Here is a 25,840-nt window from a genome sequence, read left to right as displayed (position 1 = left end):
GTTTCATTTTGCACTCGTAATTTAAATTATTTCATTGATTAAAACTACATGCCATTTTAGAGTAAAAGTGACCTAAATTTATGGATGTGAAATGAAGACTAAATTGAAGATATTTTTTAAAGCATTAATGAGCCTAGGTAATTTCTCCTTAGATTCAATTGCACAAACTGATAGCACTGCAGTTTATTTAGAAACATGACTTTCCAACAGTGATGTGTCCCTAGAAACAGCTCAGCACATTATGCATACGAGGGTGACCTTTTCATTTCATACGCCTACCTGTCACAGGCAAACAACAACATCTAGTGTGTGACTGCTGAAAACTCACAGGTCGTATGAAGACACCTGCAGCGGGCACCAGAGGAGGTGAATTTCATTCCTCGGGATACTAGAAAGTAGTCTGCAAAACTGGACAACATCTAGTTACCGAGCCTCGGCTCAAGATTGAGGGGCAGAGAATGGGGCATGTCAAGCTTTGCAACGTTCATCTGTCTTCACAGAGCAATTCGTTTTGGCATCCCGTCGCTGTTGGCAAATCGTATAGAGCGGTTAATAAACATGGCATGTTATCTGTCTTCATACTGTCAACTTAAGGCTGACGCCTGCCGTGAGGCCGATTCTAAGGTGGGTTATTGAACCTTGAGGGTTTGAATACCAATGCTCTTGTTCACTGACGGGATCTTTTCTTGTCATTCACACAGTCTGCTCAGATGATCAATGAAAATAAAAAAGCAGAGTCACCAGGAAAAAGTGACGGTCTTTTGATTTAATTAAGAATGTTTTAAACAAATTTATGCAACAGTCCATGTGCCCTAATTACCTAGGGAATGATCCTTGGCAATTTTGAATACAAGCCCATATGTCAAACTACCAGAGCATATCTGTGACACTGTGGCACCCTTGCAAGAGTTTCTGTATGCAGGACGACGATATGAGAAGATGTGCATGACTTAATGTTTCAATCATTATTAAATCTTACAGAGAGAAAGTTCTGCTGTGCAAGGTGAAATCTAATTTCTTAAAATGTTCACCCTTCTGCCCTTTCAATTTTTAATTCATTAATATTCATGCAATGACTGCTCCTTAGCGGCCATTCTGGCCAAAAGAAATAAAGAAAAAACGACACATAAAAGCCTAACATCTCTTCATAGATTAAAGGAATTACCCAACAAGACGGAGGTTTCTCTATTACTAAAAAAAAACATTTTCTATGACCATTTTAAACAACTAAAGAAACTGCTAATTTGTTGACAATAAAATGTATCATGCACTAACCAAACAACAATATTCAGCTGCACAGATACAGCTTTGTGTTAATTTCAAAACATTTCAGGAAAAAAAGCACTTCAATGATTCTGTAAACATCTAATAATGCCAACCTTGGGCTGAACCCAATATAAAAGTCACCCTTGAAAGCAAACCACACACGACACGTCTGCGATGTGATCAAGACTTGCAAAGACCAGCACAGGCTATTAACTTTTAATATGCCATTTGCAAACCAATCCTACAAGTCAACGGCTTTAAAGGTCTCATAAAAACAAGCAGCTTAGAAGATTTTTTTATCCGAATGGAAAGAACATGAGCTTAAGCATGCATCTATATAACCCATGAGCTAAATGGACTGCTCTTTAAGAAACAATGCAATTTTACAGACGACTGTAAAAGAGCGAGTGTGACAAGAATCAAACCATTGAGACCATTAAAGAACTATTTCTCTTTGGATCTTTACAATATATCAGGGGGAATTGTGTTTTTCTATATTACCTATGAGGCCGATGATGCCCTTGACAATCACAATGTCCTATGACTCTTCTGAGCGTAACTCAAATTAGAGTCAGACATCCTACATCCAAGTGAGTGTGGGCAAATGCCATTATCCATGAGTGATATTTAATAACTAATACTCTACAATTGTAAAAATATAAAATATTTCCATTTTGTGGTGGTAGTGAAGGGAAGGATCTAGGACACTTCCTTAACCCCTTAACTGTCACCGTCCCGGTACCGGGACGCCTAACTTTACTTCACTATATTTCTATTAAATCCTAATCTAATTATGACAAATTATATATTGTTGGAAAGGTCTAAGACTTCTAAATAGATATTCTACCCCTGTTTTGTGTTAAAAATTATGTAGGAAGAGTAATTGATGAATTTATGACAAGAGTGCACCTCAAAAAATCTGCATCATAACAGGAGTTTTGACCTTTGTCACAAAAAGTTGATGAGCCCACTTTTAATCATTGAAACTTCTGTTTTTATGCTAAAAGTTTATAATAAACATATAATCTAGTATTTTTCAATAAAAAATAAAAAATTATAGTACAATATTATCCTCTGAAAATGATAATATTTATATTTATTATCCTCTAAAACATAAAAGGTGGGGTATGTAATTTTCTTTTTTGACATTTTTTTCAAAATGACTTGAAATCTTATTCCTAACCCACTTCAAGCCACTGAGTTAAAAGCACTGAAATGAAAATTAAGCAATTTAATCATGTGTGGGACGGGCAGGACTCGAAAAACTCCAGCCAAACATTTACCCCATCCCCCCCATGTCCGTGTCCCCTTCATGCGCATACTCAAAGCTCGCGACCCAGTCACAGTAAGTGCAAGTCGCCCCGGTACAGAGAGAGAGAAAATGCGTCTGAGTTTTGCATGATTGCAGCGTTGGAGAAAAGAAGGTAGGACCTTTTGGAGTTGTGTATTTTCAAAATCTGAAAGCCGTTTTGCAAGTCCCATACCCTACCTTTAACATTGTTTTCCAGCAAAATAAAAAATAAAAACAGTTATCTAGTACTAACAAATGCTCACTAGATCAAAACTAAAACAAAAGAGCAATACTTGCCTTTGAAGCTTGAGCAAGCCATTGATTCAACTTTAAAATAAACATTTGGTACATCTTTTCTCATAGCTGCTTCAATGTTCAAACTAGGGGCGCAAATTATCGATTAATTCAATAATCGTTAGTTGATCGACCTTATCAATTGATTAACTGATAAGCAGCTATTTTCCTGAGGATGTAAATTTCTCACGGTATCAATAGTGTCTAACAAACAAAATATTGCTTATATACTGAATAAAAATGTATGTTATATTGCTCAATTGATTTTTTTTATTGTAACAGTTGGGATATGGTACAGATAATGGCATTTTAGTTTAACAAAATTAATTATGCAAAGAAAATTAAAATACATAAATAATTGTGCACCACAATATCAACGCTGATCGCCACACATTGTTTTGATATATTTTTTTCTTACTAAGCCAATTTAAAAATCATAAAACTTGTACCTCTCGCGCTCTCCCTCATGAAACACAGCTGCAAAAATCTGTCAAACACAGCACTGTTAATATGTTTGAGATCCAGCTTTAAAAAAGTTATTACTAATAAGGAGAGTTAAGGTATTGTTAGAATACAGCTGGATTTTCGAGGTTAGCATGCTGTAGCTGGTAAACCACACCGTTTTGACCGCCTCATGGTTGGTTTCTTTTTTGCCCCCTCAAGTTTGTATCGGGTCTCTCGTGAGAGAATCTTGTCACGTTCGCAATGTTCTATTAGCCGACAATTAATTCAATTGAGTAAATTCTTGTCGACAATTAATTGATAATCGATTAACCGTTTACATCCCTAGTACAAACTTAAACAAAAAAAAACTCAAATCATTATGGACATTTATAAAAACAAATAATAGAAAACATATTGTGTGGGAAAGTACTTACAAAGTAGTCATTAAAAATGAAAAAGCCAAGCATTTACACTAAAAGATAAATCACCATGGTTCATGGGGCTTGGTGGTTTTTGAAAGCTTGTAACACCATTTGTGTTTAGGTCAAACTAATTGAAATTTGTTTTGGGTGGTTCAGGGGCAATTAATCTTGGCCTAACCACATTTATCTCTTAGAAAACAATTTATTTGGCTCTTTTGGATATTTATCAAATGCAATTAAAAGACAATTCAGGAAGTGTGTAATGCAAATTCCCAGGAACACATGTCCCTAGATAAAATTTAAACGAAGGTCTAAAAATGTAGCTTTAACCTGAACCGCAACTGCAGTCCCTAGTGGAACAGAAAACCATTTCAAATAGCAACTACATGTTTGTGCTTGATGCGCACTCAATGATTCATCACATTTCTCCAGAAAGAGACAATGCATTAAATACGCTCAGCTTGCATTTAACTCAGATGAGTTGCATAAAAGAAAGAAAAAAAAGAAAAGAAAGAAAAAATCTTTTTCTTTCCCAAAGCATTGCTGGGCTTGCATACATAATTTGGAAAGATTTTTTCTTTCGTTTAAAAGTCCAGAACACAATCCACTTGGAGTAAAAGAAAACAAGAGAAAATAAGCAGCTTAAGATCAGTCGTGTTAACACGCAATCACCCTTAAGCAGTAGAGTCATTTAATCGTTATACGAAATAGAACAAAATGGAACATCCTTCATGAATTTTAATATCTTGGTTTCTTCAACCCATTGTTTAAATTGGAGTCTCTACCCTGGAAGCGGCCAACAAGACGAGAGCTAGAAAAGATGTGCATCACCACAGACTGCTTCCTAAAATAAAAATGCAAAATATAAGCTGACTTCAACCTTTTTTTTTAACTAATATAGTTCATTAAAACTGACTTATTTAAAATATATATATATATATATATATATATATGAATAGCCAAAGGGGAAAAAGGCCAATTACTGATGAAAGGTTATTTGGAGATTTATATATATATATATATATATATATATATATATATATCAGCGAATTGCAATTGCAGATTTCGAACAGAGATGGCGACAAAGAAAAAAAACTGCAGACTAGCATTCAGTGTTTCCGCTACATTCATTCTCCCGTGGCGGGCCGCCACACTTAAAATCCTCCCGCCACGGCTGCAGCTTTTCAGTCAGTGACGTCCGACATTCTGCATAGTATGTTATTTTGTTAAGCCCCACTAAAGGCATAAAAAACTTTGTAAAGCACAATCAAGTTTTCACACTATATTCCAAGACTTCTAAAGTCATTCAATAGCATAATGTGTGGTAAAATTAATATTTTAGTCTCTAAGTTAAAGTTAACGGAAAGTCATCTCGCCTCAGTCATTCTCCATTCAGCAATCACACAGCGCGTCGCGTTCGGTTGCGACAGTAACACGACGACACTCTCTTCAAGATCAATGTTCCCGATATTATACTTTATTTTGTAGATAAAGCATAAAGGTATATGATTTGCATAAAATGACTAGGCCTATCTTGCTGGAGTGGAGTTTATTGCCCTTTAGAATACACTAAGCATTAGTGCTGCACATATCGCAGTCGTAATAGCGAACTCAAACCTATGCAATTATATAACGCAAAATGCCGCGATTTTATATGAAATAAACAAATTAGGGCTATTAACGCAGCATCTCTTCTTTTTTGTCATCCTTTGACAAGTGTTACAAGATCCCCCTCTTATTGGTGCAAATGCCTTTTCGCATTTTGCACGACAAGAAGTGAAAAGCTGCCTTTGAGTGCGAGACACCCCTCGCTGCAGCCTGTAGCACGATGACGTAGCTGGATGGTCCAATACGTAGTGGATGGATGTGTGTTTTGGTGACGTCATTTACGCATGCGCAGTGCCGATCTCTGATTATAATTCGAATGCATTGGTTTTAAGTGATATGTAAGCTCAATATTGTACTGAGATGATGTTCAAACTGTGTAGTATAATACTGTTAAATAATTATAAGTAATTATTGATGAATAAGTAAGGAAAATGCTAAAATAATAACAGCATGGGGAAAATAAATCTTGTAATAATAAACTCGCATTTATGTTATACATTCAGAATTGCGAGAAAAAAGGTCAGAATTCTGACTTTATAGCACACAATTGCGACTTTATTTCACGCAATTCTGTCTTTATAACAAGCGATTGAGGCTTTATTTCACCTAATTCTGTCCTTATAACATGCGATTGAGGCTTTATTTGACCTAATTCTGTCTTTATAACATGCGATTGAGGCTTTATTTCACCTAATTCTGTCTTTATAAGATGCGATTGAGGCTTTATTTCACCTAATTCTGTCTTTATAAGACGCGATTGAGGCTTTATTCCACCTAATTCTGTCTTTATAAGATGCGATTGAGGCTTTATTTCACCTAATTCTGTCCTTATAACATGCGATTGAGGCTTTATTTGACCTAATTCTGTCTTTATAACATGCGATTGAGGCTTTATTTCACCTAATTCTGTCTTTATAACATGCGATTGAGGCTTTATTTGACCTAATTCTGTCCTTATAACATGCGATTGAGGCTTTATTTGACCTAATTCTGTCTTTATAACATGCGATTGAGGCTTTATTTCACCTAATTCTGTCCTTATAACATGCGATTGAGGCTTTATTTGACCTAATTCTGTCCTTATAACATGCGATTGAGGCTTTATTTGACCTAATTCTGTCTTTATAACATGCGATTGAGGCTTTATTTCACCTAATTCTGTCTTTATAACATGCGATTGAGGCTTTATTTCACCTAATTCTGTCTTTATAACATGCGATTGAGGCTTTATTTCACCTAATTCTGTCTTTATAACATGCGATTGAGGCTTTATTTCACCTAATTCTGTCTTTATAAGATGCGATTGAGGCTTTATTCCACCTAATTCTGTCTTTATAACATGCGATTGAGGCTTTATTTCAAGCAATTGTCTTTATGACATGCGATTGAGGCTTTATTTCAAGCAATTGTCTTTATGACATGAGGCTTTATTTCAAGCAATTATGTCTTTATAACATGCGATTGAGGCTTTATTTCACGCAATTCTGACTTTATATCTCACAATTCTGAGAAATAAAGTATGCGAAAAGTATACTCGCAATTGTAAGGAAAAAGTCGCAATTATTTAAAAAAAAAAAGCTCTGAAAATAAGAGCTTCGCTCGTGAAATGTATTCTTGGAAGATCAACGATTGTTCACCAACTCTCTAACTAGGCCTATGAATTCTTAATGTGCAAGTGCCATCAGCGTTTATCACAGGATCGCGTTTAAAGTCTGTTTAGAGAGAACGGTGTCATCCCCTAATTTAATAACAAATTATCATTTCGACAGAATCAAAACTAACTAGCTGTAAAATAACATTATTCACGAACCGCTATAAAGCAAAAACAATCTGTTACATTAAATTAAAGCTGCTTTGAAACAATCTAAATTGTTAAAAGCGATATATAAATCAAGATGACTTGACTTGACTAGTGCGCATGCGCGCGTTACAGGGTCCAACACGTATTGGACCGTCCAGCTACGTCATCGTGCTACAGACTGCAGCGAGGACCTCTTGTTGAGTGCCCTAGAACAGATGAGACTCGCATAATGCGCATGCACTGACCGCGTGCCAGAATAAACATTTCTCTTTCGAGCTTGAACGAACAATAGCACACACAATTATGCCAAAATGTCGTTTTGTCTAGTATCTTCATAACATAAGAAAAGTCTATGGATGAAAATAGTTGTGCTATGAGGAGCGTGTGAGATCCGCGTCTCGGCAACGGGTGCTCTTAAAGGGCCAGCAGCGAATAAAACGTTCTGTCAGTAAAGTTAAAAGAACAAAGGGAAATTAAAAAATTACTCACTGATCTTGACTAAAGAACTTTTGTAGCTTTAATAAGGATTATTCTATATATAATTTATGATTCATGCAGCGCAGACTGTTTGATAACTTTATTCAATTTCTGTACCTGTTAAGACAGGAAGGGCACAGGTAATTATGTTTTTTATTAGGCTATGGGTTTATGTGGGGATTATTTGAAGTTCACTTAATTTAAAAGCTGTTATATATATATTTTTTAAGCCTAATAATTTTTTAAAAAGTTGATAGCTTTCAATTGTAATGATGGAATCACTGTAATGTTGGTTTGATTGATGGTTTATTGATCATTATAGGTGTTATCAATCATTTATTGTTGTTGTTGTTTTTAGTTTGAGTTGAGAAATAAACATTAATCTGTGTTTGCATTTTACTTTAGAACCAAGCAAGTTGGACTCATGAAACCATTTTATTATATCGGAGTCGCAAATCGCAATTGCAATATTGGCTCAATAATGGCAATATGACATTTTCCCCAAATCGTGCAGCCTTTCTAAGCATAGATTATAGATATCATCCCTTCGCTATGTTCTTTTCAATGCGAAGCGTTGCGTGCTGTGACTTGGTGTTGCTTCAAGTGCATCATTCTCCACACGGGATGCGCATGATCGCTTATAATACTTTGGGGAGACAAGGGGGCGTGGCCTAAGGGAATAGCACTCGTGGGCCACGCCCCACCAATCCCCCCCCACCCCCCCCCACCCCCCCACCCCTCGGGGAAATGGGCCTGCCCCCACAGCTTGAAAAAATCCTAGAGGAAACACTGAGCATTTATTTTAAAAGTGCTCAAAATTGTATTGCAGTGATAAGAAATGTGAAACGTTGTCAGTTCTTTGTATAATTTATCATCAAACGGGACTTAATTTAAGCATTAAAGTACTAAATTTTTTATATAGAGAATATCTATATACTGTGCAAGTCATTTTTGGGACTAAATTCAGCCATTTCTAAATTCAAATGAAAATTCTAAACAATTGTCTAAAAAAATAAAATTACTATAACCAGTCATTTTTAATTAAGTAAATTTTGGAATCACAATCTCATCATGTACAGTATAAAGAATGAATATTCATTTTGAGACCTTACGTTTGTTCCTAAATTTGTTTATAAGTCTGTTCTTTTGCAGTCTAGATATTTTCTAGTGAGCTAAAATAAATGTGTGTAATAACCACTTTCAGTTAAGACGGATTAGTCAGATAATTGTTTAGGCAACCCACCAACTTAACATTTTTGAAAAACAAATCTCAACTTCAATAGTAGCGAACTAAATCAGTATTCCATCTACTTAATAGCTCTAACGATATTGTGTATTTTAGGACAACTGCAATGTTGTATTGATCAATCAGCACCTGGACAGAAACTATCCCCTCTAGAATTTACAGTACAAAGCCATTGTCGATTTACACGTCTCTGCCAGGCATGGGTCTGGTCTACCCTACTGCAGTACAGAACGCTACACCTAAAGGATGTTTCCTTCAATTGAACAGAAGTTGGAGTAAATTAGGGACATCATGATTCAACTGAGTGAGCATAATCATTTATTGTGTACGAGACCAAGACGGGGACATTTTTTCAATCATGGACAGCAGCTGAAAATAACCATCATTCCAAGCTATCACTCCTAGTTTCAGAAGTCTGTAGAACTCACTCAAGTGTTCTATGTGCCAGAGTTAAAGTGAAAAAAAAAAAGACAGAAAGAGGATAGAGAGTAAAGCACCCCTTTATTGTCTGCTATGATACCAGCTCTGCAAGGCTTTAAGACTTGAGTAGGAACAAAATGTCAGTGGACATTTCATTATGAGAGGAGGGGAAATAAAGAGAGGTCATCAAGAATCCACAGTATGGACTACAGCACATCAAAACTGCATTAGAAAGATTTTTTCAATAGAGCAGAAAATACCCGAGCACTTATCAGCACAATTTTTTGCTATGACATTTTTTGCTTCAGCACTGCAAAAAGAGAACACAAAAATAAGGTTTGATTTGTTATTGTTAGTTAAAAGGGTCAATCTGATGCTATTTTTAAAGTTCATTATTTTGTTTATTAGATGTTATAGAATAGGTTAACATGCCTTGTATGTATGTGTATGTGTGAGTGTTGGCCGATATGCTTCATTTTAATATCGTCAAGATCAACGCTAATTTAAGTGAAAGTGAAGTGCACACTGCCGCACCAGCTTTTTATAAGCATTGCGTTAAAAAAAAAAAAAAACACCCCTCCCCCTCACTCTCAGAACAGTTTTTCCCACTAATAAATGATAAACACAGTGAGCCAATCAGATTCCCATAACTTTTAAGAGCTTGTGGATTTAAAGTGGCAGAAGACAAACAGTGCTTACAATAAACTGAAATTTATTGTCTATTGGTGTTGACACTAATTTAATTATTATAGTTATTAAAACAGCACTGAATATATCGGCCAGAGCACAAACAATTAACTATCTTTTGAATAGACAAGAGAGAATGTTTATTTCTATGCATGATGAAAAAAAGCGGTTAAATATGCAAAAGGACAAATGACAAGACACAGCTATTTAAGGTAATTTAGCAGAAATGGGTGAAATGGCACTACAATAACCAACAACACGGGTCTGAACTGTCATTTAAATGCTCTACAACACATCGAAGACTTCAAGGGGCCTTAATAGAAACTGTCAGTCACAGAGTGATGCCACAGCTCTGCAACAGCTGACAGCAGTGGGCTATGACCCACGAGGATAAGAACGATGAATGAAAATAATGGAATCATCAGTGGTTTGTGCTCTCACACACATACCTCCCCCAGCATGTAATGGGCAAGAAGACAGACTCCAAAGAGTGGGGCATAAATCCTCCAAGTACCACGCCTCCGTCGCTCAAGCATGCATTTTATCTACTAGTATTTAAATTTTATAAGAGGTCAGACCATATCCAGACCTGCCCAGGAGCTAAAATTATACACAGATACAACATGATTTACTGTACTGAGAGAGAAATTATTTCGTGGGAGGGAACACACACACACACACACACCACATTCTTTAAAACTAGGGGTGTAACAACATATCATGCCACAATATAACACAATAAAAAAATGCAACAAAACATATCGTGGATAGTTCCGCCAAAATAAAAATTACCGTCAGTTTTCAGAGATTTAGCGTCAGTACTACATTGAACTACTATATATAATGTTGATTATAATGTATAATAATGCAATGAGAGGATATTTGTGGGTCCTGATAATGCCAAATGTTTGATGTTACCAGTAAAAAGTGGCCGACATTATTTTAAAAGCATCCATGTCAGTGACAGGGCAAGCATATTCATCTACAATAACTTACAATAAATAGCTTCAGAATCATGAATATTGTTATTCTGGTGTCATCATTGTGATGACATCAATCCCTTTGTGATGACATCAATCCCAATCCCTTTAGTTACAAGCACCAAGTCCAAACCTATTCATTTAAACCCATAATGTAATATCAAAGTTAGCATTTTAATCAACAGTACATTTTTTGTTAACCTTATTACCGCAATATTATCGTATGTATAGCAGTTAGAGGTGTGCTTTTAAAATTTACAGCCAAAAACCATGATCACACGCAAAAAAAATGCATAAGGGACAAACACTAAAAGCCATTTGACTAGAGGTTGTATTGTATGACTGGACAATAATGGTTAAAAAGGCTATGACATTGTGACAGGCTTTTCAATACCATAACAATACCAAAGATTTATTTGTTTTTCATTAATCAAAGTGCGATAATGTTCCAGGGAAATAATAATATTCCAGCATCAGGGAATAACTGCGGAATTAGTGATAAGCAATTTTGTCATTTAATCTGATTTTGGTGTGAAATGAATCAAAATTTTGAAGGAAAAAAGTTTTCATGGTCTACCACTGCCTATCCCTATGACTTTAAAGGGTTTGTTCACCTAACAAAAATCTATACTCTTAAAAAATAATTTACTCTTTACAAGCATGTATGGCACAGTGACTTTCATTACATGAAGAAAAACAGCATTTTTCTAAATATTTTCCTCTGCGGGAGGAGGAAGATGTGTCATTCAGGTTTGGAACAACATGAGGTTGAGTAAATGATGACCGCATTTTGGGTGAACTACCCCTTCAAGCGAGAGAGTAAAATTGAGTGCAGTAAGCTTCCACTAAAATAGACAAACAGTCTCAATCTTTATGCAATTAAAATTGCTTGGGCAAAAAAGTACCTCATCCATCTCTCTGAAAAGACTGGGATGTGATTTTAACAGCTAAATGATCAAGGACCAGGTATAGAGGAAACCATCTGACAGCCCATGTGTGACAGATTTGTGTTTTTATGGAGAGTTGTAAATTTAGGAACACCCTCAGGGACAGCTCCCCTGATGCATTGCATGTGGTGCGATTTGCTTTAATTACGCATTCAGATTAGGGTTACAATGAAATGCACAAAGTCAATTTTGCATTTTTGCAACCAGAGGTGGAAAAACAACATGTATTAAAAGTGCTCTGGCTTTTTAAACATGTTTTAATGAAGCTGCTTGACTCAAATTTAATTAACTTTGGTACATATTTGGGAAGAACCAGAAGCTAACAGGTTAACAAGGACTCATTAAGGCTCGGCTTTAACAAGCAGGTGCCCCAACACAATGGTGTAGAGCAGAAAAGGTTAAATGGTAATGATTGCACTTACTGTTATCAACATTTATGAAAGAGCAAAAATAACTCCAGGGAGAGGTTAAAAAAAAAAAAATCTCTAAAAGCACACAGTTAGGTGAAAGAACAAGGGGAACAATGAAATAGCTCAGTTTAAGTTAAGAGGCTTCTAAAAAAACAGCAAGGACTTGTCAAAACAAGACTGGGTGTCAATCTTCCTGAATGCCCATGGCAAAGAGAAAAACGTGAGGAAGAGGATGTAGTGAGAGGGGTGTGTGTGGATCTCCCATTTCATCTCTCCCTCCATAAGGCCTTGAAGAGTTCGCATCTGTCTTATCACAGATTCTTCAGATGTTTGCCTTCAAGTTTAAGAATTTAAATGTCAAAAGCTCGACACGTCAAACCTTATTACTGCTAGCTCGCCCTGTGTACAATCACCTCTACAACAAGAGTCTAGGGGGGTCTGAAATGTATTATTAATAAAATGCAGCAGAAACGCTCAGAACAGACACAGTATGTGAAGTAGTCGCGAGAGGGTGGAATAATTAAATACGTGCTTGAACCACAGCACTCAAAACCATGAGCTCGTGCTCTGTAAAGTGAAGAGGCTTGTTTGTTTAGCTGTGCTCTGCATTGTTAATCATCCGGATAATCAGTCAGGGTTGGACTTAAGTTGAAACCTGATTGACTGACATAGTTTTGGATTTATAGAACAGATCCAGGCACTCCGTTTAAGGATTTGCATAACAATTACACATCTTTTCCCAAACTAACAACAGCCTGATCAATCTCTGTGCTAATCGGCAATTAATTACAATCTGTTGTTGAGCGGTCTGAAAAACGTTCAAACTTAAGCCAAAAAAGGGATGCGGCAGTCCATTATAATTCTATCTGCCTTTGGTTTTCTGCCTACATGCACCATTTCAGCTCAAAGATTATGAAACCTGTGAAATTCAAGTCACATAACAGTGATCTTATGATGACTTAGTGTTCATCATAAGATCACATCAATTATGAATAGAGGTTTGATTATTTTGAGGCGCTGCTCTAAAATTTCATTTTAAATATGTGACTGTGGCAACAATCAAACTGGGGATATTAAACAAACATAAGGTGACAACAAACTATTTATGCCTATTTAAGCAACTTTAAAGCATTCACATTCAAGCGCTAAAGTGAGAAACCTTAATGCATAAAGCGCTTGGCTTGGTTAACTCAACGCCTAGAAACTGAGCTGCTGTAAACTGCCATTTTATATTTTTTTATAAACATTCATAACAAGAGCCGATGCCTAAGGCTATAACTAAAGAACTTGGGTTTCAGATTAACCCTGCAAGACCTCTCATTTAATTTATAGAATATTAAAGTTTGCTTTATGCAGCCGATTTGTGGGAGGCTATTGAAAAGCACATGTGCAACCAAGCCTCATCTAAAAAGTGAAATTTGATGTGTGAAATGAAATGTGCTTCCTGCCTTAAAGGATGTTCAACCAAAAAATAAACGATTCTGTAATCATTTACTCACCCTCATGACACACAAGAACAAACCTCATTGGTTCTTGCGGAAGCTCAACACGTCCTGCGTAACACGAGAATAAACCCCATTTGTTCTCGCACTTCAAACGAACATGCTTGAGCTTCCGTTTACCACAACTGATGTATGAGATGAATGTTTATATGTGTGAATAAAAGTCTAAATTAAATCAGTTCATCATATGAAGCAATCATGTCTCTTCCGAAAAATTTGGAGTAAACCGTTTAATTCACATGGATTAATTTTACGATCTCTTTATGAACTCGCGTTAATGAGATGCCTGTGATGAGGTCATCACCGCAGTTTTTTTCTGCTGAAAGTTACAGGAGTGCATATGGTGTGAGATATGAACTATAAAGCTTTTGAACTATACTTTGCTTATTTACTGTATTCCGTGAGTCCCATGTTCAAGGGCTTCTGGAGAGGAAAAAAATGCTTCATGCTCAAGGGAGGGACAGTCGATTAAATATATGGGGGATTTATTTTTTGAGCGCGTCTGATTATTATTAATTAACTGTTTAGGTTTCAGCACTTGTGATGTTTACAGATAATGTCCAATTAAATATACAAACACGTAAAAGGTATAAAAGACAAAAGCATGACAAACAGTTGGAGTTAGATTTTAATTGCAAGTATTAGCGATATTTCTCTTATGTGGTATAGGCAATAACAGTTGACGGCGCTAGCCGAAAGACATTATTTAAAAAAATGGCCTCGAGTCTAGTGTTTAAGCCAAATACTGTGTTGCCGAAGAGTGGCGTGATATTTTAAGGATGGAGAAGGTGCCACGAGTACCGCTGCGGCTGGAGAGAAAGTAAATTAAAAAAAATAAATAAATGTTAAAAATCTTATTAAAAAATAAATAAATAAATAAATAAAAAAATAAAAATCTAGAGGACTTGCTCAAGACACAATCCTCCAATCCGGTCGCAAAAAGAAACCTGAAGACTGAAAAATAAAGCAGCAGGACTTGATTCATTTAAGCGGTCCAACAAGACTATAGGGCTGCAACTAACGATTATTTTGATAATCGATTAATCGGACGATTATTTTTTCGATTAATCGATTAATCGGATAAAAAATTATATTCCATTTTTTTGTTTATTATAACAAAATAAAACCCTAAAAACCACACTCTTTTGTGTGTTAAACAATCTACTTAATACAGACAACTTCATTATAAAGAAAAACAACAAATAAAAAAAAAAATATGACCATAACCTATGACAAAAATGCTATTGTAAACTAGATTAGTGGATAACTCAGCAAAACTTAGCCTAGAAATATCACAAGTGCACAATAATTTTAAAAAATCTGAACATTTAGTGAAAAAAAACATTCCTTAGTGGGGAACAAATAAGAGACAATAAGTGTAGCACTAACTCTGGTAAAACGTACACATTGCTCTTTGTATTGTTGTTATACATTCATGAAAAACATCTTTAAAATCAGATGCACAACTGTTTTAAATGTAAAGCACAGCTGTTTAGTGAGGAAGCAAAATATAATAGATGGGACAGAACAAGAAAGGCTATTAATAAGCTTTCATTGCGCAAAAAGTATTATGACATGATCATGAAAGAGCTGCACAAAGTGCTTATGCGCATCGCGAGCGCTGAATGATGCGCTTGAAGCAACACAGTCACAGGGCGGCGCGCAGATCTTCAGTGTCCGCCGCATTAAAGTTAAAAGCACCAAGGAAAGAGAAAGACATATTGACTGTGTATTATACAGTATCTATGCAATAGTTTATTAAGCCTTTTCTTTTAACAGTTTTAAATTTCAGTTAGGCTACTGTGCACGTGAAGAACAATTATACTGCGCCGACTCTACTATAGTGTTGTGATCTAACAGACACTCAGTAGAAAGTGATTAAGTTACAGCAATAAAAGTCTAGCAAGATAGAAAAACCATCATAGACCTTTATCTACGGATCAATTATAATAATAACATTGAATCATCTTGGAAAGAGATCATCATGTTAACTGTTGTAACGCGACGCGCTGTTTGAACACCGAATAGAGAATGACTGACAGCCGCAGCGGAGGGAAAGGCTTACGTTAACTTGAATTTAATGACTTAAATATACATTTCTATCTCACATTAGTATGGCTTCATAAAGTATACACGATTAACGTAGGTCACCTATTTTGGTTTCAAAACGGCGAATTTACCGAAAGGTGAATGATTTTCGTGTATGCTGCATATTGATAGCGGTTTCCTGATGCCCGCAAATTAGTTCAAACTCACGGAATCAAGAGCGCGCATGCGAGACAGAAGATAATGTGCTCCAAACCGTCCTTGTTGTGCGCGCGAGACAGGTTAGAGCGGCGAGGGAGAGAGACTGCATGTGCGCCTCATGAAGCGCATGTAAGAAGCGCATGTTCCATGTAAACAATCCCCGTGACGTAATCAGTCCAACTAATCGATAATGACATTCGTTGACAACGATTTTCATAATCGATTATAATCGATTTTATCGATTAGTTGTTGCAGCCCTACAAGACTATAACTCTTATTTTGCACTTTTAAAAAAAAAGGTTTATTTATGTTTAGCCTAATTAATAGATAATTCATATTTACAATTTAATATAAATGTTAATTTTGCTGTTAACTCAGCAAATGCTTGTCACCGTGACATGAAACGTATGTTTTTACGAAGCTTGAAGTCTCCTTTTTTAAATGATGTAAATCATATCAAAAACAAACACTAGTAATTTGAAAGTAATTTGTATGAAAGCAACGACATGTACAGTTTCTTCATCCGGAGCTCATTAAATCATCGGTTAACCTCCAAAACGCGAGATTTGTTGCTTCACCGCATTTATTTAAAACCCGCTTCAATAAATTAAGCCAGCTGCAGTTTTATTTTGTGGTTTGAATAATGTAATAAGGATGGGGAAAACATTGCTAAGCTAGCTAGCTAAAAAGATAGAGGTTGAAAGAGCAAAACACTTCCAATTGCAGTCTCAGCTGTGAATTAAAGCCCATATGCTGTCTGGCCAATACGCCCTGTCAAAATAAGTAACTTCAAACAAGGCAGTTGCTTCATACCAGGATAAATCATATGGCTAAAAATTGAATTTAGGACACCAATCTAATCTCTGTATTATTGCAGGCCTTCTGAGTTCATTTAACGACACAGAGCACAAATTGGATGTGAGACTAGTTATTCATTCTAAAAGGGGGCGGTGGAGCTGCACCTGTCCTAATCAAATCGAAATTCCAGCCTATTGCACCCAATACATTCCTCTATTTAGAAGTGGATAAAACAACTAGAGATTGAGGGAGAAATATCTTTGCTACCTGATAAGGAAATCCTGAAAGACTAACAAAAAGATGTCAAGAACTTTTCCTGCATTAAAAGTACAGAGATGTAAAATGTTAGCAATATAGCAAAGGTTCTTTAATGCAAAAAAGATTGCATTAACATTTACTACTACATACCACGGTTTTGAAGTCATGGTTGTTCATTTCGTGATAAAATTGACATCATTTGAAAGTTGAAACAAAAGGAAGTGATGGGCCAACAATGGGCCAGGGCTGGGCTGGGCAGTACACCATGAGAGCATCACAATGCATACCGTACTGTTAAACCTCTGACGACTACAACTATCAAAAGTGACAGACTTTTACATTGGTTATGGTTAAAAAAAGATTTCTATTTTAAACGTTTTTTTTTTTTTTTTTTTGTCTGCATAAAATGGCAACATCGCAGACGCACTCTGGATACATTTTGCGTTTAGTGCTGCATGGTTATCCAAAGTAATTTGCTGTCTATGTAAAAAATAGCTCTCTAGGATTTTTAAGAAAGCTTGTGAAGGGTATTGCCAGGTAAAATGTCAGCCAAAGCATCCAGAGGCTGAAGGAGCCTTTGCTCCAGAGGTAGCCGAGAAGGATGGACATATAATCTCCCTCATCTGTTTCACCTGTCTGAACGAGTGAGCAGCCAAATCCTTGTCATGTCAGCTGCGCTTCAGGGCTGAGGAGCCGTGTTTTGTGTGTTGGGGCAGACACGCTGCAAAGACCTAGTCAAGGAGAAAACCTGTTTTGAAACATCATGGACACTGCTTGCATGAATCTGTGGCTAAAATAAACCAGCAGCACCTTGGATCAGCAAAAAAGCGGTCACAGAAAAGAAGCTAATGGACTGTGCTTGTGTATTCAAACCGACAGCTCCATTTCATTCATCTGTGTGGGGACATATGGGATGGCTCTACGTCATTCATCTATACAGGGACATAAAAATGTAAATTCTATCCAATTATATTAGCATTTCTCATGTAGTCATGGTAACTAAGCTAATATGGGATGACATGGCAAGCTCATTACACAGATAGCGGCATATTAGTGATTACTATCACTGCTGGAATCAATCTGGTATGATTTTTTTTTTTTTTTCCCATTCCAGGCATGAGCACTTCATAAGGATCACTTGAAATGGCACTGGAAATCAAATGTGTAATTTGACTTTTATTGAATGCTTGTGCCTTATCCATGCCAAACCCTTTGCTAGATGTTATCAGACAGCCATTTTCAGGCTCTCACGCCGCAGAGTTAAAAATGGACGATAATGACAGGGGCGCTCGCTCACAATCCCGGTCTGGAGTAACACAGAACCAGCAGTGAGCCATCTGGAGAGCGTCAGCTCAGGTTGCCGAGAACATCGCCGTGTTTCCAGACGGAGCTGAGGACCTGCTGCTTGCTGACATTTTGTAAGACTGACATAAATAGTCACTGACACCTGTGAGACATCGCCTCACCAAACATCTTCAGCGGTTTGTGGCACAACACCACTTCGGCTGCCCACACACCGCTATTAACGTGTGACAGAAAAATGATGTTCCTGAGTGCTTAGGGTGTAGAACTTATTTGAACTTTTAAAAGGGCCATCAAGCATGAAAAACTCTTTGCAATACAGATTGCAAGCTTTCCTAGAGATTTACAAACGGATAGATTTGTAGTCATATTCAACTAAATGCATCAATAATGCGTTTAATCAGCTGGTTGGAAAGAAAAAAGCTACTCCATTTGAAAATTCAGATGGTGAAAGAGGCTGGTTAGGTTGGTTAGGTTGGGGGGGGTGACAAACAGTGGTACAAAGCAAGTTATTCCATGCTTGTAAGAAATCAGAGGAATATATCAGCCTGAGGTGGATTCTGAGAAATGAGCGAAAAGCGTTTTAAAGTGGGGATTGAAGTTACATTTAAAAGACATGATTGCATTTGTTTCTTTTTCAATTATAGAACGCTCCACACCAGCTTGGTGTAAGCCAATTTTTTCACTGTGTGGGGCAAATATACAGCCAAATGTGTCAAAGGACTTAAAAGTTCTTCATTTACCAACTGGGCGACAAGCATATCTCAACGAGCTGCACGCCGCAGGAGTGTAAATAAAATGGTTGCTTTCAACCAATATTTCTTTAAACTACTCAGGACTTTCAGCGGGAAAAAAATGAATCCGCTACTGCAAGATAATAAAAGAAGCAAAAAGAAAACAAATTAAATGAAGATCACAAAACAAATAAATCCAATACTGGTAAGCAAACAAAGGGAATTATTTGAAAACAACAGCAGTCAAACAATTCAATGCACAGATCAGTAACACAGCAGGGGGCTTGTGTGTACTGAACCCCTCTCTTCAAAAGCCAGACGGCACAGGACAAATTGTGTTGAGACTGAAGGTCTTTATACAACACCGCCAAGCGAACGTGATGTGTGCACTGTCCCTGAAATAAAACTACCCTCTCCTTCCCTGCAGGAGACCGTCTGTCTCTGGTAGGAGGTGGGTACTGGCAGTCATCATTTAGGAATGCGAGACTTAAGAAGGGGAAAAGCAGCAAACAAGAAGGAAAAATAGTATTTGATGTGCACCTACATTGCCCATGTACTCAGAGAGCAGATCCTGCAGCGCCTGTCGCACAGAGTTGCATTCGGCCACGATTCGCTCGCGCCGGTCGTCACGCGTGCAGGAGGAATCGGCCATGAGGGCGGCGCCACTTATGATGCTCTCCAGACGTTCCTCAAGAGAAGGCCGGAATCTCTCCTCACTGAAACTCAGTGGGTCCACGATGATCTGCTTCTGTAGGGGGAGAGAAACACAGAGAATAGTGTATTAATACTAAAAAAAAAAAGTGCTCAATCTTCCTGTCTTGCTCCCTCTACTTTTAAAAATCCTATGCTCTAAAATACTGCCATTCAACATTTCTTTGCTAAATGAAGAAAAGTGAGATTTATGTTTTCACATACCAAATGTCCAACTTCACAAGAGTTAAACGGCCGCCATTATTGGCTGTGCGGCCTGAACAGGATTTTGGAACCCATCTCCCTGAACGCTGAGGCACAAGCTGTGATATTCATTAACTGGACGAATCAATAATTCACAAGATCTGAGATGATGGTCTGGAGCTCCTGATGCAATCAGGCCAACAGGTTTTGCTCAATCAGAGTCTGCATTAGCTTGCCTGTACGCTTCAGTTGCCTTTTAAATCAACTTTGAGAAACAGACGGCATCTTAAAAACCATTTGTCCCATCCACTGGGCCGAACAGGGAAAAAAGTTAAACAAGTGGGACAAAAATCAAGCTTAACTGCACATTATGTAAGATCATAGACCGTGTAAATCTCGAGATGGGTTTTCAACAGAGAGAGCTGCTTTGGTAAACAGTGCAGTTATTAAAAGTGCATCTTTAAGGCTAAAAAGCAGAGTAATCGCAATGTAGCCTAGGGCAACAAAATGCAGTTGTGCATATAAATCATCGCTATTTTTCATTTTTGAGCCAGGATGACATTTTAGGTGTCCCTACATGCCCTCTGCTGAGTAAAGTCACTTGGGGACATCATACTCCCCCTCTCAAGAAATAAACTTGTCAACGTCTGGTGCAATTAAAGTGATGACAAGAGTCACTAATGTGCCATAAAAGCTATACTTACCTAGAAAGAAAATGGACAATAGCAGCAGGCGGAATCAGTCTTCAAAAAATGTGACCATCCCCTTCATCTTGTCATATACACAGTAAAATATTCAACAATTCAGTTGTAAGAATATGAGTTTATTAGCCTCATCTCATTTGACCTCCTTTGCTTGCGTGTCAGGTTGGCATGGCAACAAGACACTCTCTGACTCACTGCAAAGTTGCTCCAGCTTCAAATTAAGCAGCAAGCAGTGATGTGGAAAAAAAAATGTGCATGTGTGCTGTAGTTTCAGTAGTCACCAGGAAATTAAGGACACATGATCTGAGGTAACAAGCATTCCCCATCTCTTGTGCGCACACTCACACCCACTTTTCTTCTTGCCATTTAAACGGATGCCATCTGGTTGGAAAGAGGACCACCTCTCCTTTGTGAGGAAGTCAAGTCTAAGTCCAAGTCTAAGTCTAACTACTAAGAATAGAGCAGCTAAATATCCAGCTTGAACAGTTTTAATATGCAAAGGTGTCTGCACAAATAACAATCAATGACCAAGTCTCATTGGCGCATCACAAAAAGAATGCCATATAACAATGCCATATGCAGTGTTTCCTCTAGGATTTTTTCCAGCTGAGGTGGCAGGCCCATTTCGCCAGGGCGAGGGGGCGTGGCCCATGAGTGAGTGATACACCCATTGGCCAAGCCCCCTTACCCCAGGTCTATATATATATATATATATATAGAAACAGTGGGCCCCGCCCACTGGCTTACACTTGATGCGAGTGTTGCATCAAAAAGCAAATAAAACTAATTTTAATTTCTGATACAGTCTACACTGGATACAGTACAGATGTGTTCAGTTTCTAACACACACTTCTCCCCACACTTTTATGCGTCATGTTTAAACAGCTCACTTGCTAATTTCTGTGAAGACACCAGTTAGTACATCCAACAATTAAAAAAAAAAACAATCCAGAAACCAAATGTCATCTAGTGATTCAAGGCAATGGCAACACACTGAACACAGGGTTAGCTGATCATTAAAAAGTGCTAAAACATGACATAACATAAGAGGTTTTATCACTGGAAATCATTAAAAGAAAAGTTGGAATGGTAATAATTCAACTGTGCACTGATCGATCTGGCGAGATGAGCTCTATACAGCATCCCTAGAAAAGCAGCATTCAAGGTCAGGAGTAAAAACTGGGCCAATCACATACTACAGCACAATCAATATAATGGAGGTCTGAGGGTACATTCTAGCAGCCGCAGGTACGGATAGAGCTGCAGGCTGTGAGAAGTCTCAACGTGCTTTGTGCCGAGTATTGATTGGCTAAGAATAAGAAAAATCAGGACATTTGCTTTACTTACAATTAACCATGTTACATTGTTAGCCTTAGGTCATGACAAATGCATCATTTTGAAATCTCTTTAAAATAGCTCAGATTTATTACCTCCTGCAGATACTTAATCTGATGAACCTTACGCATTGAGTCGCCAGCTTTAAATTGTCTCACAGTGCATCCTGCAGTCTGGATTCACATGATTAAATTATCACTTCCTAAGGCTGGAGACTAGGGATGTGAATTTCTGCCAAAAATGGCATTCGAAAATCGAGGAGCAAAAGTCGATTATCGTTCGAAAATCGGAGAAAAAAAAAAACGCACTCACACAATAACAGAAAGGGAGGCTAATTCCATCTTTAGCGATTTATTAATTGAACAAGTGACATGTTTTCGTCATTTTTTTAACACAGAAGAATAATTGGAAGAAGAAAAAACTAAAAGCACAAAAAACGATTTTGCATCGACAAACCAGATGCTCGCTCGATCAAAAAATAATATCATGTAATAATGTTTTTATGCGAACCTGCCTTGTAACCGGCAACAGCCGACTTTTTAAACAAATTCGTTTCGATGAAGATAAACTATTCATAGCATAACGCTTATGTCATATTCTTGTTCAGAAAAATTAGCACGTCATCAACATGTTCTGGAAGGAGACGCGAGCGCAACCTGTTGACGATAGTCCAGCCGCGGAGAACACCCGCGCGGATGGCACAGATGTCGCAGGCACACTCAAGTAGGAGATTGCTAACTTTTCCAGGCGGGGATATTTCTTCGCGTTGGCCTTCCACCATGTTATGGGATCAGCGTTCATTGGTGGGCATACTGTATCTTGGCAGTATTGCAAGAGTTCGGTTGTCGCTGTTGCTGTCTGCTCGATGTTATCCTCGCCAAACAAGACCGCAATCGCTGCAGCAGAGAGGGCGTCATTTTGTGGATTTTTAGCCGCCGGTGGTTCAGTAGGCATTTCTCCCGATTCCCGATTCAGTGCATTACCGACAGTGCTCTTCTTCTGTTGTTTGTTTACACTATGTTCAAAAAGCTGGTATCCTAGATCGCCCAGTAGTGGGTTTCATGCATGTTAGTGACACCTTGTGTCCCTAACAGGAAAATACCTTGCTCCGCGATCTGTGTCAGTAGGCGCTGCGTCAATTATGTTAAATACACATTGGAATTATTGCACGAAAATATAACGATATTCGAAAAAGCTATTTTATGATCGAAGTTCGAACGCATTTCGACTATTCGACCATTCGAAGATCGTGACTCATCCCTACTGGAGACACACTGGCTGAGTGGCGTGAGCGTGGCGTTTCTGAAGCATGTGACCTGCGTCGCATTTTCTGTTTCTTTGCATGACAGAAACGTGTCTGACACGGCGCTGCTGCTGCTAGGTGACATAGGGACTGTCTACATTTGGATTTGCAGTGTGTTGCTCTTGCCTTTATGAACAACAAAGCAAAAAAAATATTTTGTAAAACAAAGTATCTTGTTGCTAGTAGGGCTGAATGATTAATCAAAATCGAATGTCACTAACATCTTTAAACGATAACTGTTACTAAATAAACACACACAATATCGTTGATGAAAAAAGACAAGACTAAAGGTATTTTAAGACTTTTTTTAAATTTAATTTAAATCCCCCAATCAGAGCTTTTGTTAAAAGAACACATTTTCTACCCTGTGTTTTACTTAATCTTGACAATCTGGCAACCATGCGCACATGCTCTATCTGTCAGAAAAATCGCAATTAGATTTTTTCCCCAAATCTCTCAGCCCTAATAGCTAGGGTGCTTTAAATGGTTGCTAGGACATAGCTTGATAGCTTCTGTCTCCGGAAAGACAGATTGGTTGCCTGAGCAAAATTAAATGCCCCCTTAATTCCGACACACTGTGATGCAAAGTCATCTTCAATACAAAATCTTTTTGCAAGTTACCATAGTAGGAAAAATGCATATGCGCAATTCCGGTTTCATCATAGTATGTCTATTCGGAAATTACAGGCAAGCACCAATAATAAAAAGCCAAATACTGTAGAACCAACCCTTGATAAGTACAGAGTACAGTTACAGTTGATACAGTACAGTTGATGAGTACAGTTGATAATTTCAGAGACAAAAGTGACAATGTGTTCTGGGATCCAGTCAGTAGACAAAAAAAAAGAAGAGGATGTCAGTTCATTGTTGATAATTTCAGTGTACTGTGTAATAGGGAAAATGGGAACGAATGATGGGTGGAGAAGCAAAAGAGCAAGAACACAGACACAGAGACTGACTCATGCTACTTCACCTACAAATGGCTAATGAATTTTGCATTAATCGATCAGCATCCAGATGTAATTCCAGTCAAGGGGGAAAATGAAAAAAAAATAGGTGATTTCATCCTAAGAGACTGAGGGAGCAAAAAGAGAAAAATGTATAGAATGAAACCACCCATCTTCTCATCTATATATAAAAAGCCTTGTAGGTAACGGAGCATGTGAGCCCCAGAGACAGCAGATTTGGAAGATCAATGCTTAATAAAGTCCCTGAGCTCAGAGCCAACCACCTTAGAGATAGCTTGGAGAAACAAAGGGAGAACAAAACCCAAAACACAATAACCCATTACTCCAAAAATAAAAGACACCAGAATTGAGGATGAGAACACTATTGAAAAAAAAAAAAAAAAAAAAAAAAAAAAGAACGACATGGTTTGATCTGATGTGTTGGTTCTCCCTTTAGCAGGGCTACGCCACTCCTGACTCCTTTGTATGAGAAATCTTTCAACAGCTAGTCGAAGCAAATTTGATGAGCAAACCCTCTTGCCACAAGAGAGAAATCACCGTAACATTATAGTTTGTGCTGTGTTGCCAAAGCAAAGGTATATGATAAATCAAAAGAATTGTGGATCTGAGCTTGACTAATATGCATGCTTCAATTAGGAATGTTAAAAACTCAATTAAGTGCTGTGCTAATCTCTTAAAGCCTTCTCTTAACATTATTTCATGACGTAAAAGCATCCATTTCAAAGTAGCAAATAAAATTAAAGTATATTCTGCACATCAAGAGCAACACTGTCTGTAAACACTCCTCTAGCGACTTCAAGCTTCATTAGGCACCTGCTTCAGTCAACACAAAAACTACAGATACAATCAAATTGTACTGAGATCAGCAGAGTTGTAAGATGTTTATTTTGTTGTCCATCAGCAGGGAAAAAACATCCACTAGCAGCCAAATGCAGGTATTCAGGTATAAATTTAAAATGATAAAGGCACCTAATTGGTTTCAGCCAGCAAATAGTATTAATAATATTTTTTTTTTACATTTCTTTTTCAAAGAACAGAGAGGCAGAAGAAAGGAAACCTAGCACAATGCGATATTGGCTCGCTGCTTATTTGCCCTGAAAACTTTTTGACTATCTGACATTTTCGTTATCTAGCATTGTAACAAGCCTCCGCTATCTTGCCTTCCTGGGTTTTCCAGACGACTAGAGCATAAATCCCCCAAACGGAGCTATTCTCCGAACGGTACAATTTCTGTCCAGTGTTTAACTCAATCTTCCCAACCTGGCAACCATGCGCACACTCTCTCTGTGCTACAAAAAAAGTACATATTAACACAGACAAACTCCAAGTATAGCGATGTCCATGGAGAAATTCTGCTCAAATGTGTCATACAGCCAGTTTCTGTTTCTTCATGAGACTGTGTCTGCGATTTGCTGCTACTAAATTTGCGAGTGAACCTTCTGACAAAATGTATTAAATCCAAACATGAATCTCATCCACATTTATTGCGATCATGGCCTTTA

At 37.6% G+C, this 25,840-nt stretch overlaps 1 protein-coding gene across 1 annotated transcript in view; it reads right to left on the bottom strand.

Moving 5' to 3' along the window:
• The window catches only part of ctnna1 (catenin alpha 1), a 106,608-nt gene that overhangs the window by 63,357 nt on the left and 17,411 nt on the right, over positions 1–25,840 (bottom strand). Inside the window, exon 7 of the mRNA XM_039649270.2 lies at positions 19,679–19,882. Coding sequence (XP_039505204.1) covers positions 19,679–19,882 — 204 coding nt within the window. The remainder of the gene's footprint in view (positions 1–19,678; positions 19,883–25,840) is intronic.

The sequence above is a fragment of the Pimephales promelas genome, chromosome 9 (genome assembly GCF_988280905.1).
Source record: "Pimephales promelas chromosome 9, fPimPro1.hap1.1, whole genome shotgun sequence".
NCBI classification, from domain to species: domain Eukaryota; kingdom Metazoa; phylum Chordata; class Actinopteri; order Cypriniformes; family Leuciscidae; genus Pimephales; species Pimephales promelas.
The sequence above is the reverse complement of the archived record's forward strand: the minus strand, read 5'-3'. Positions and strand labels throughout refer to the sequence as shown.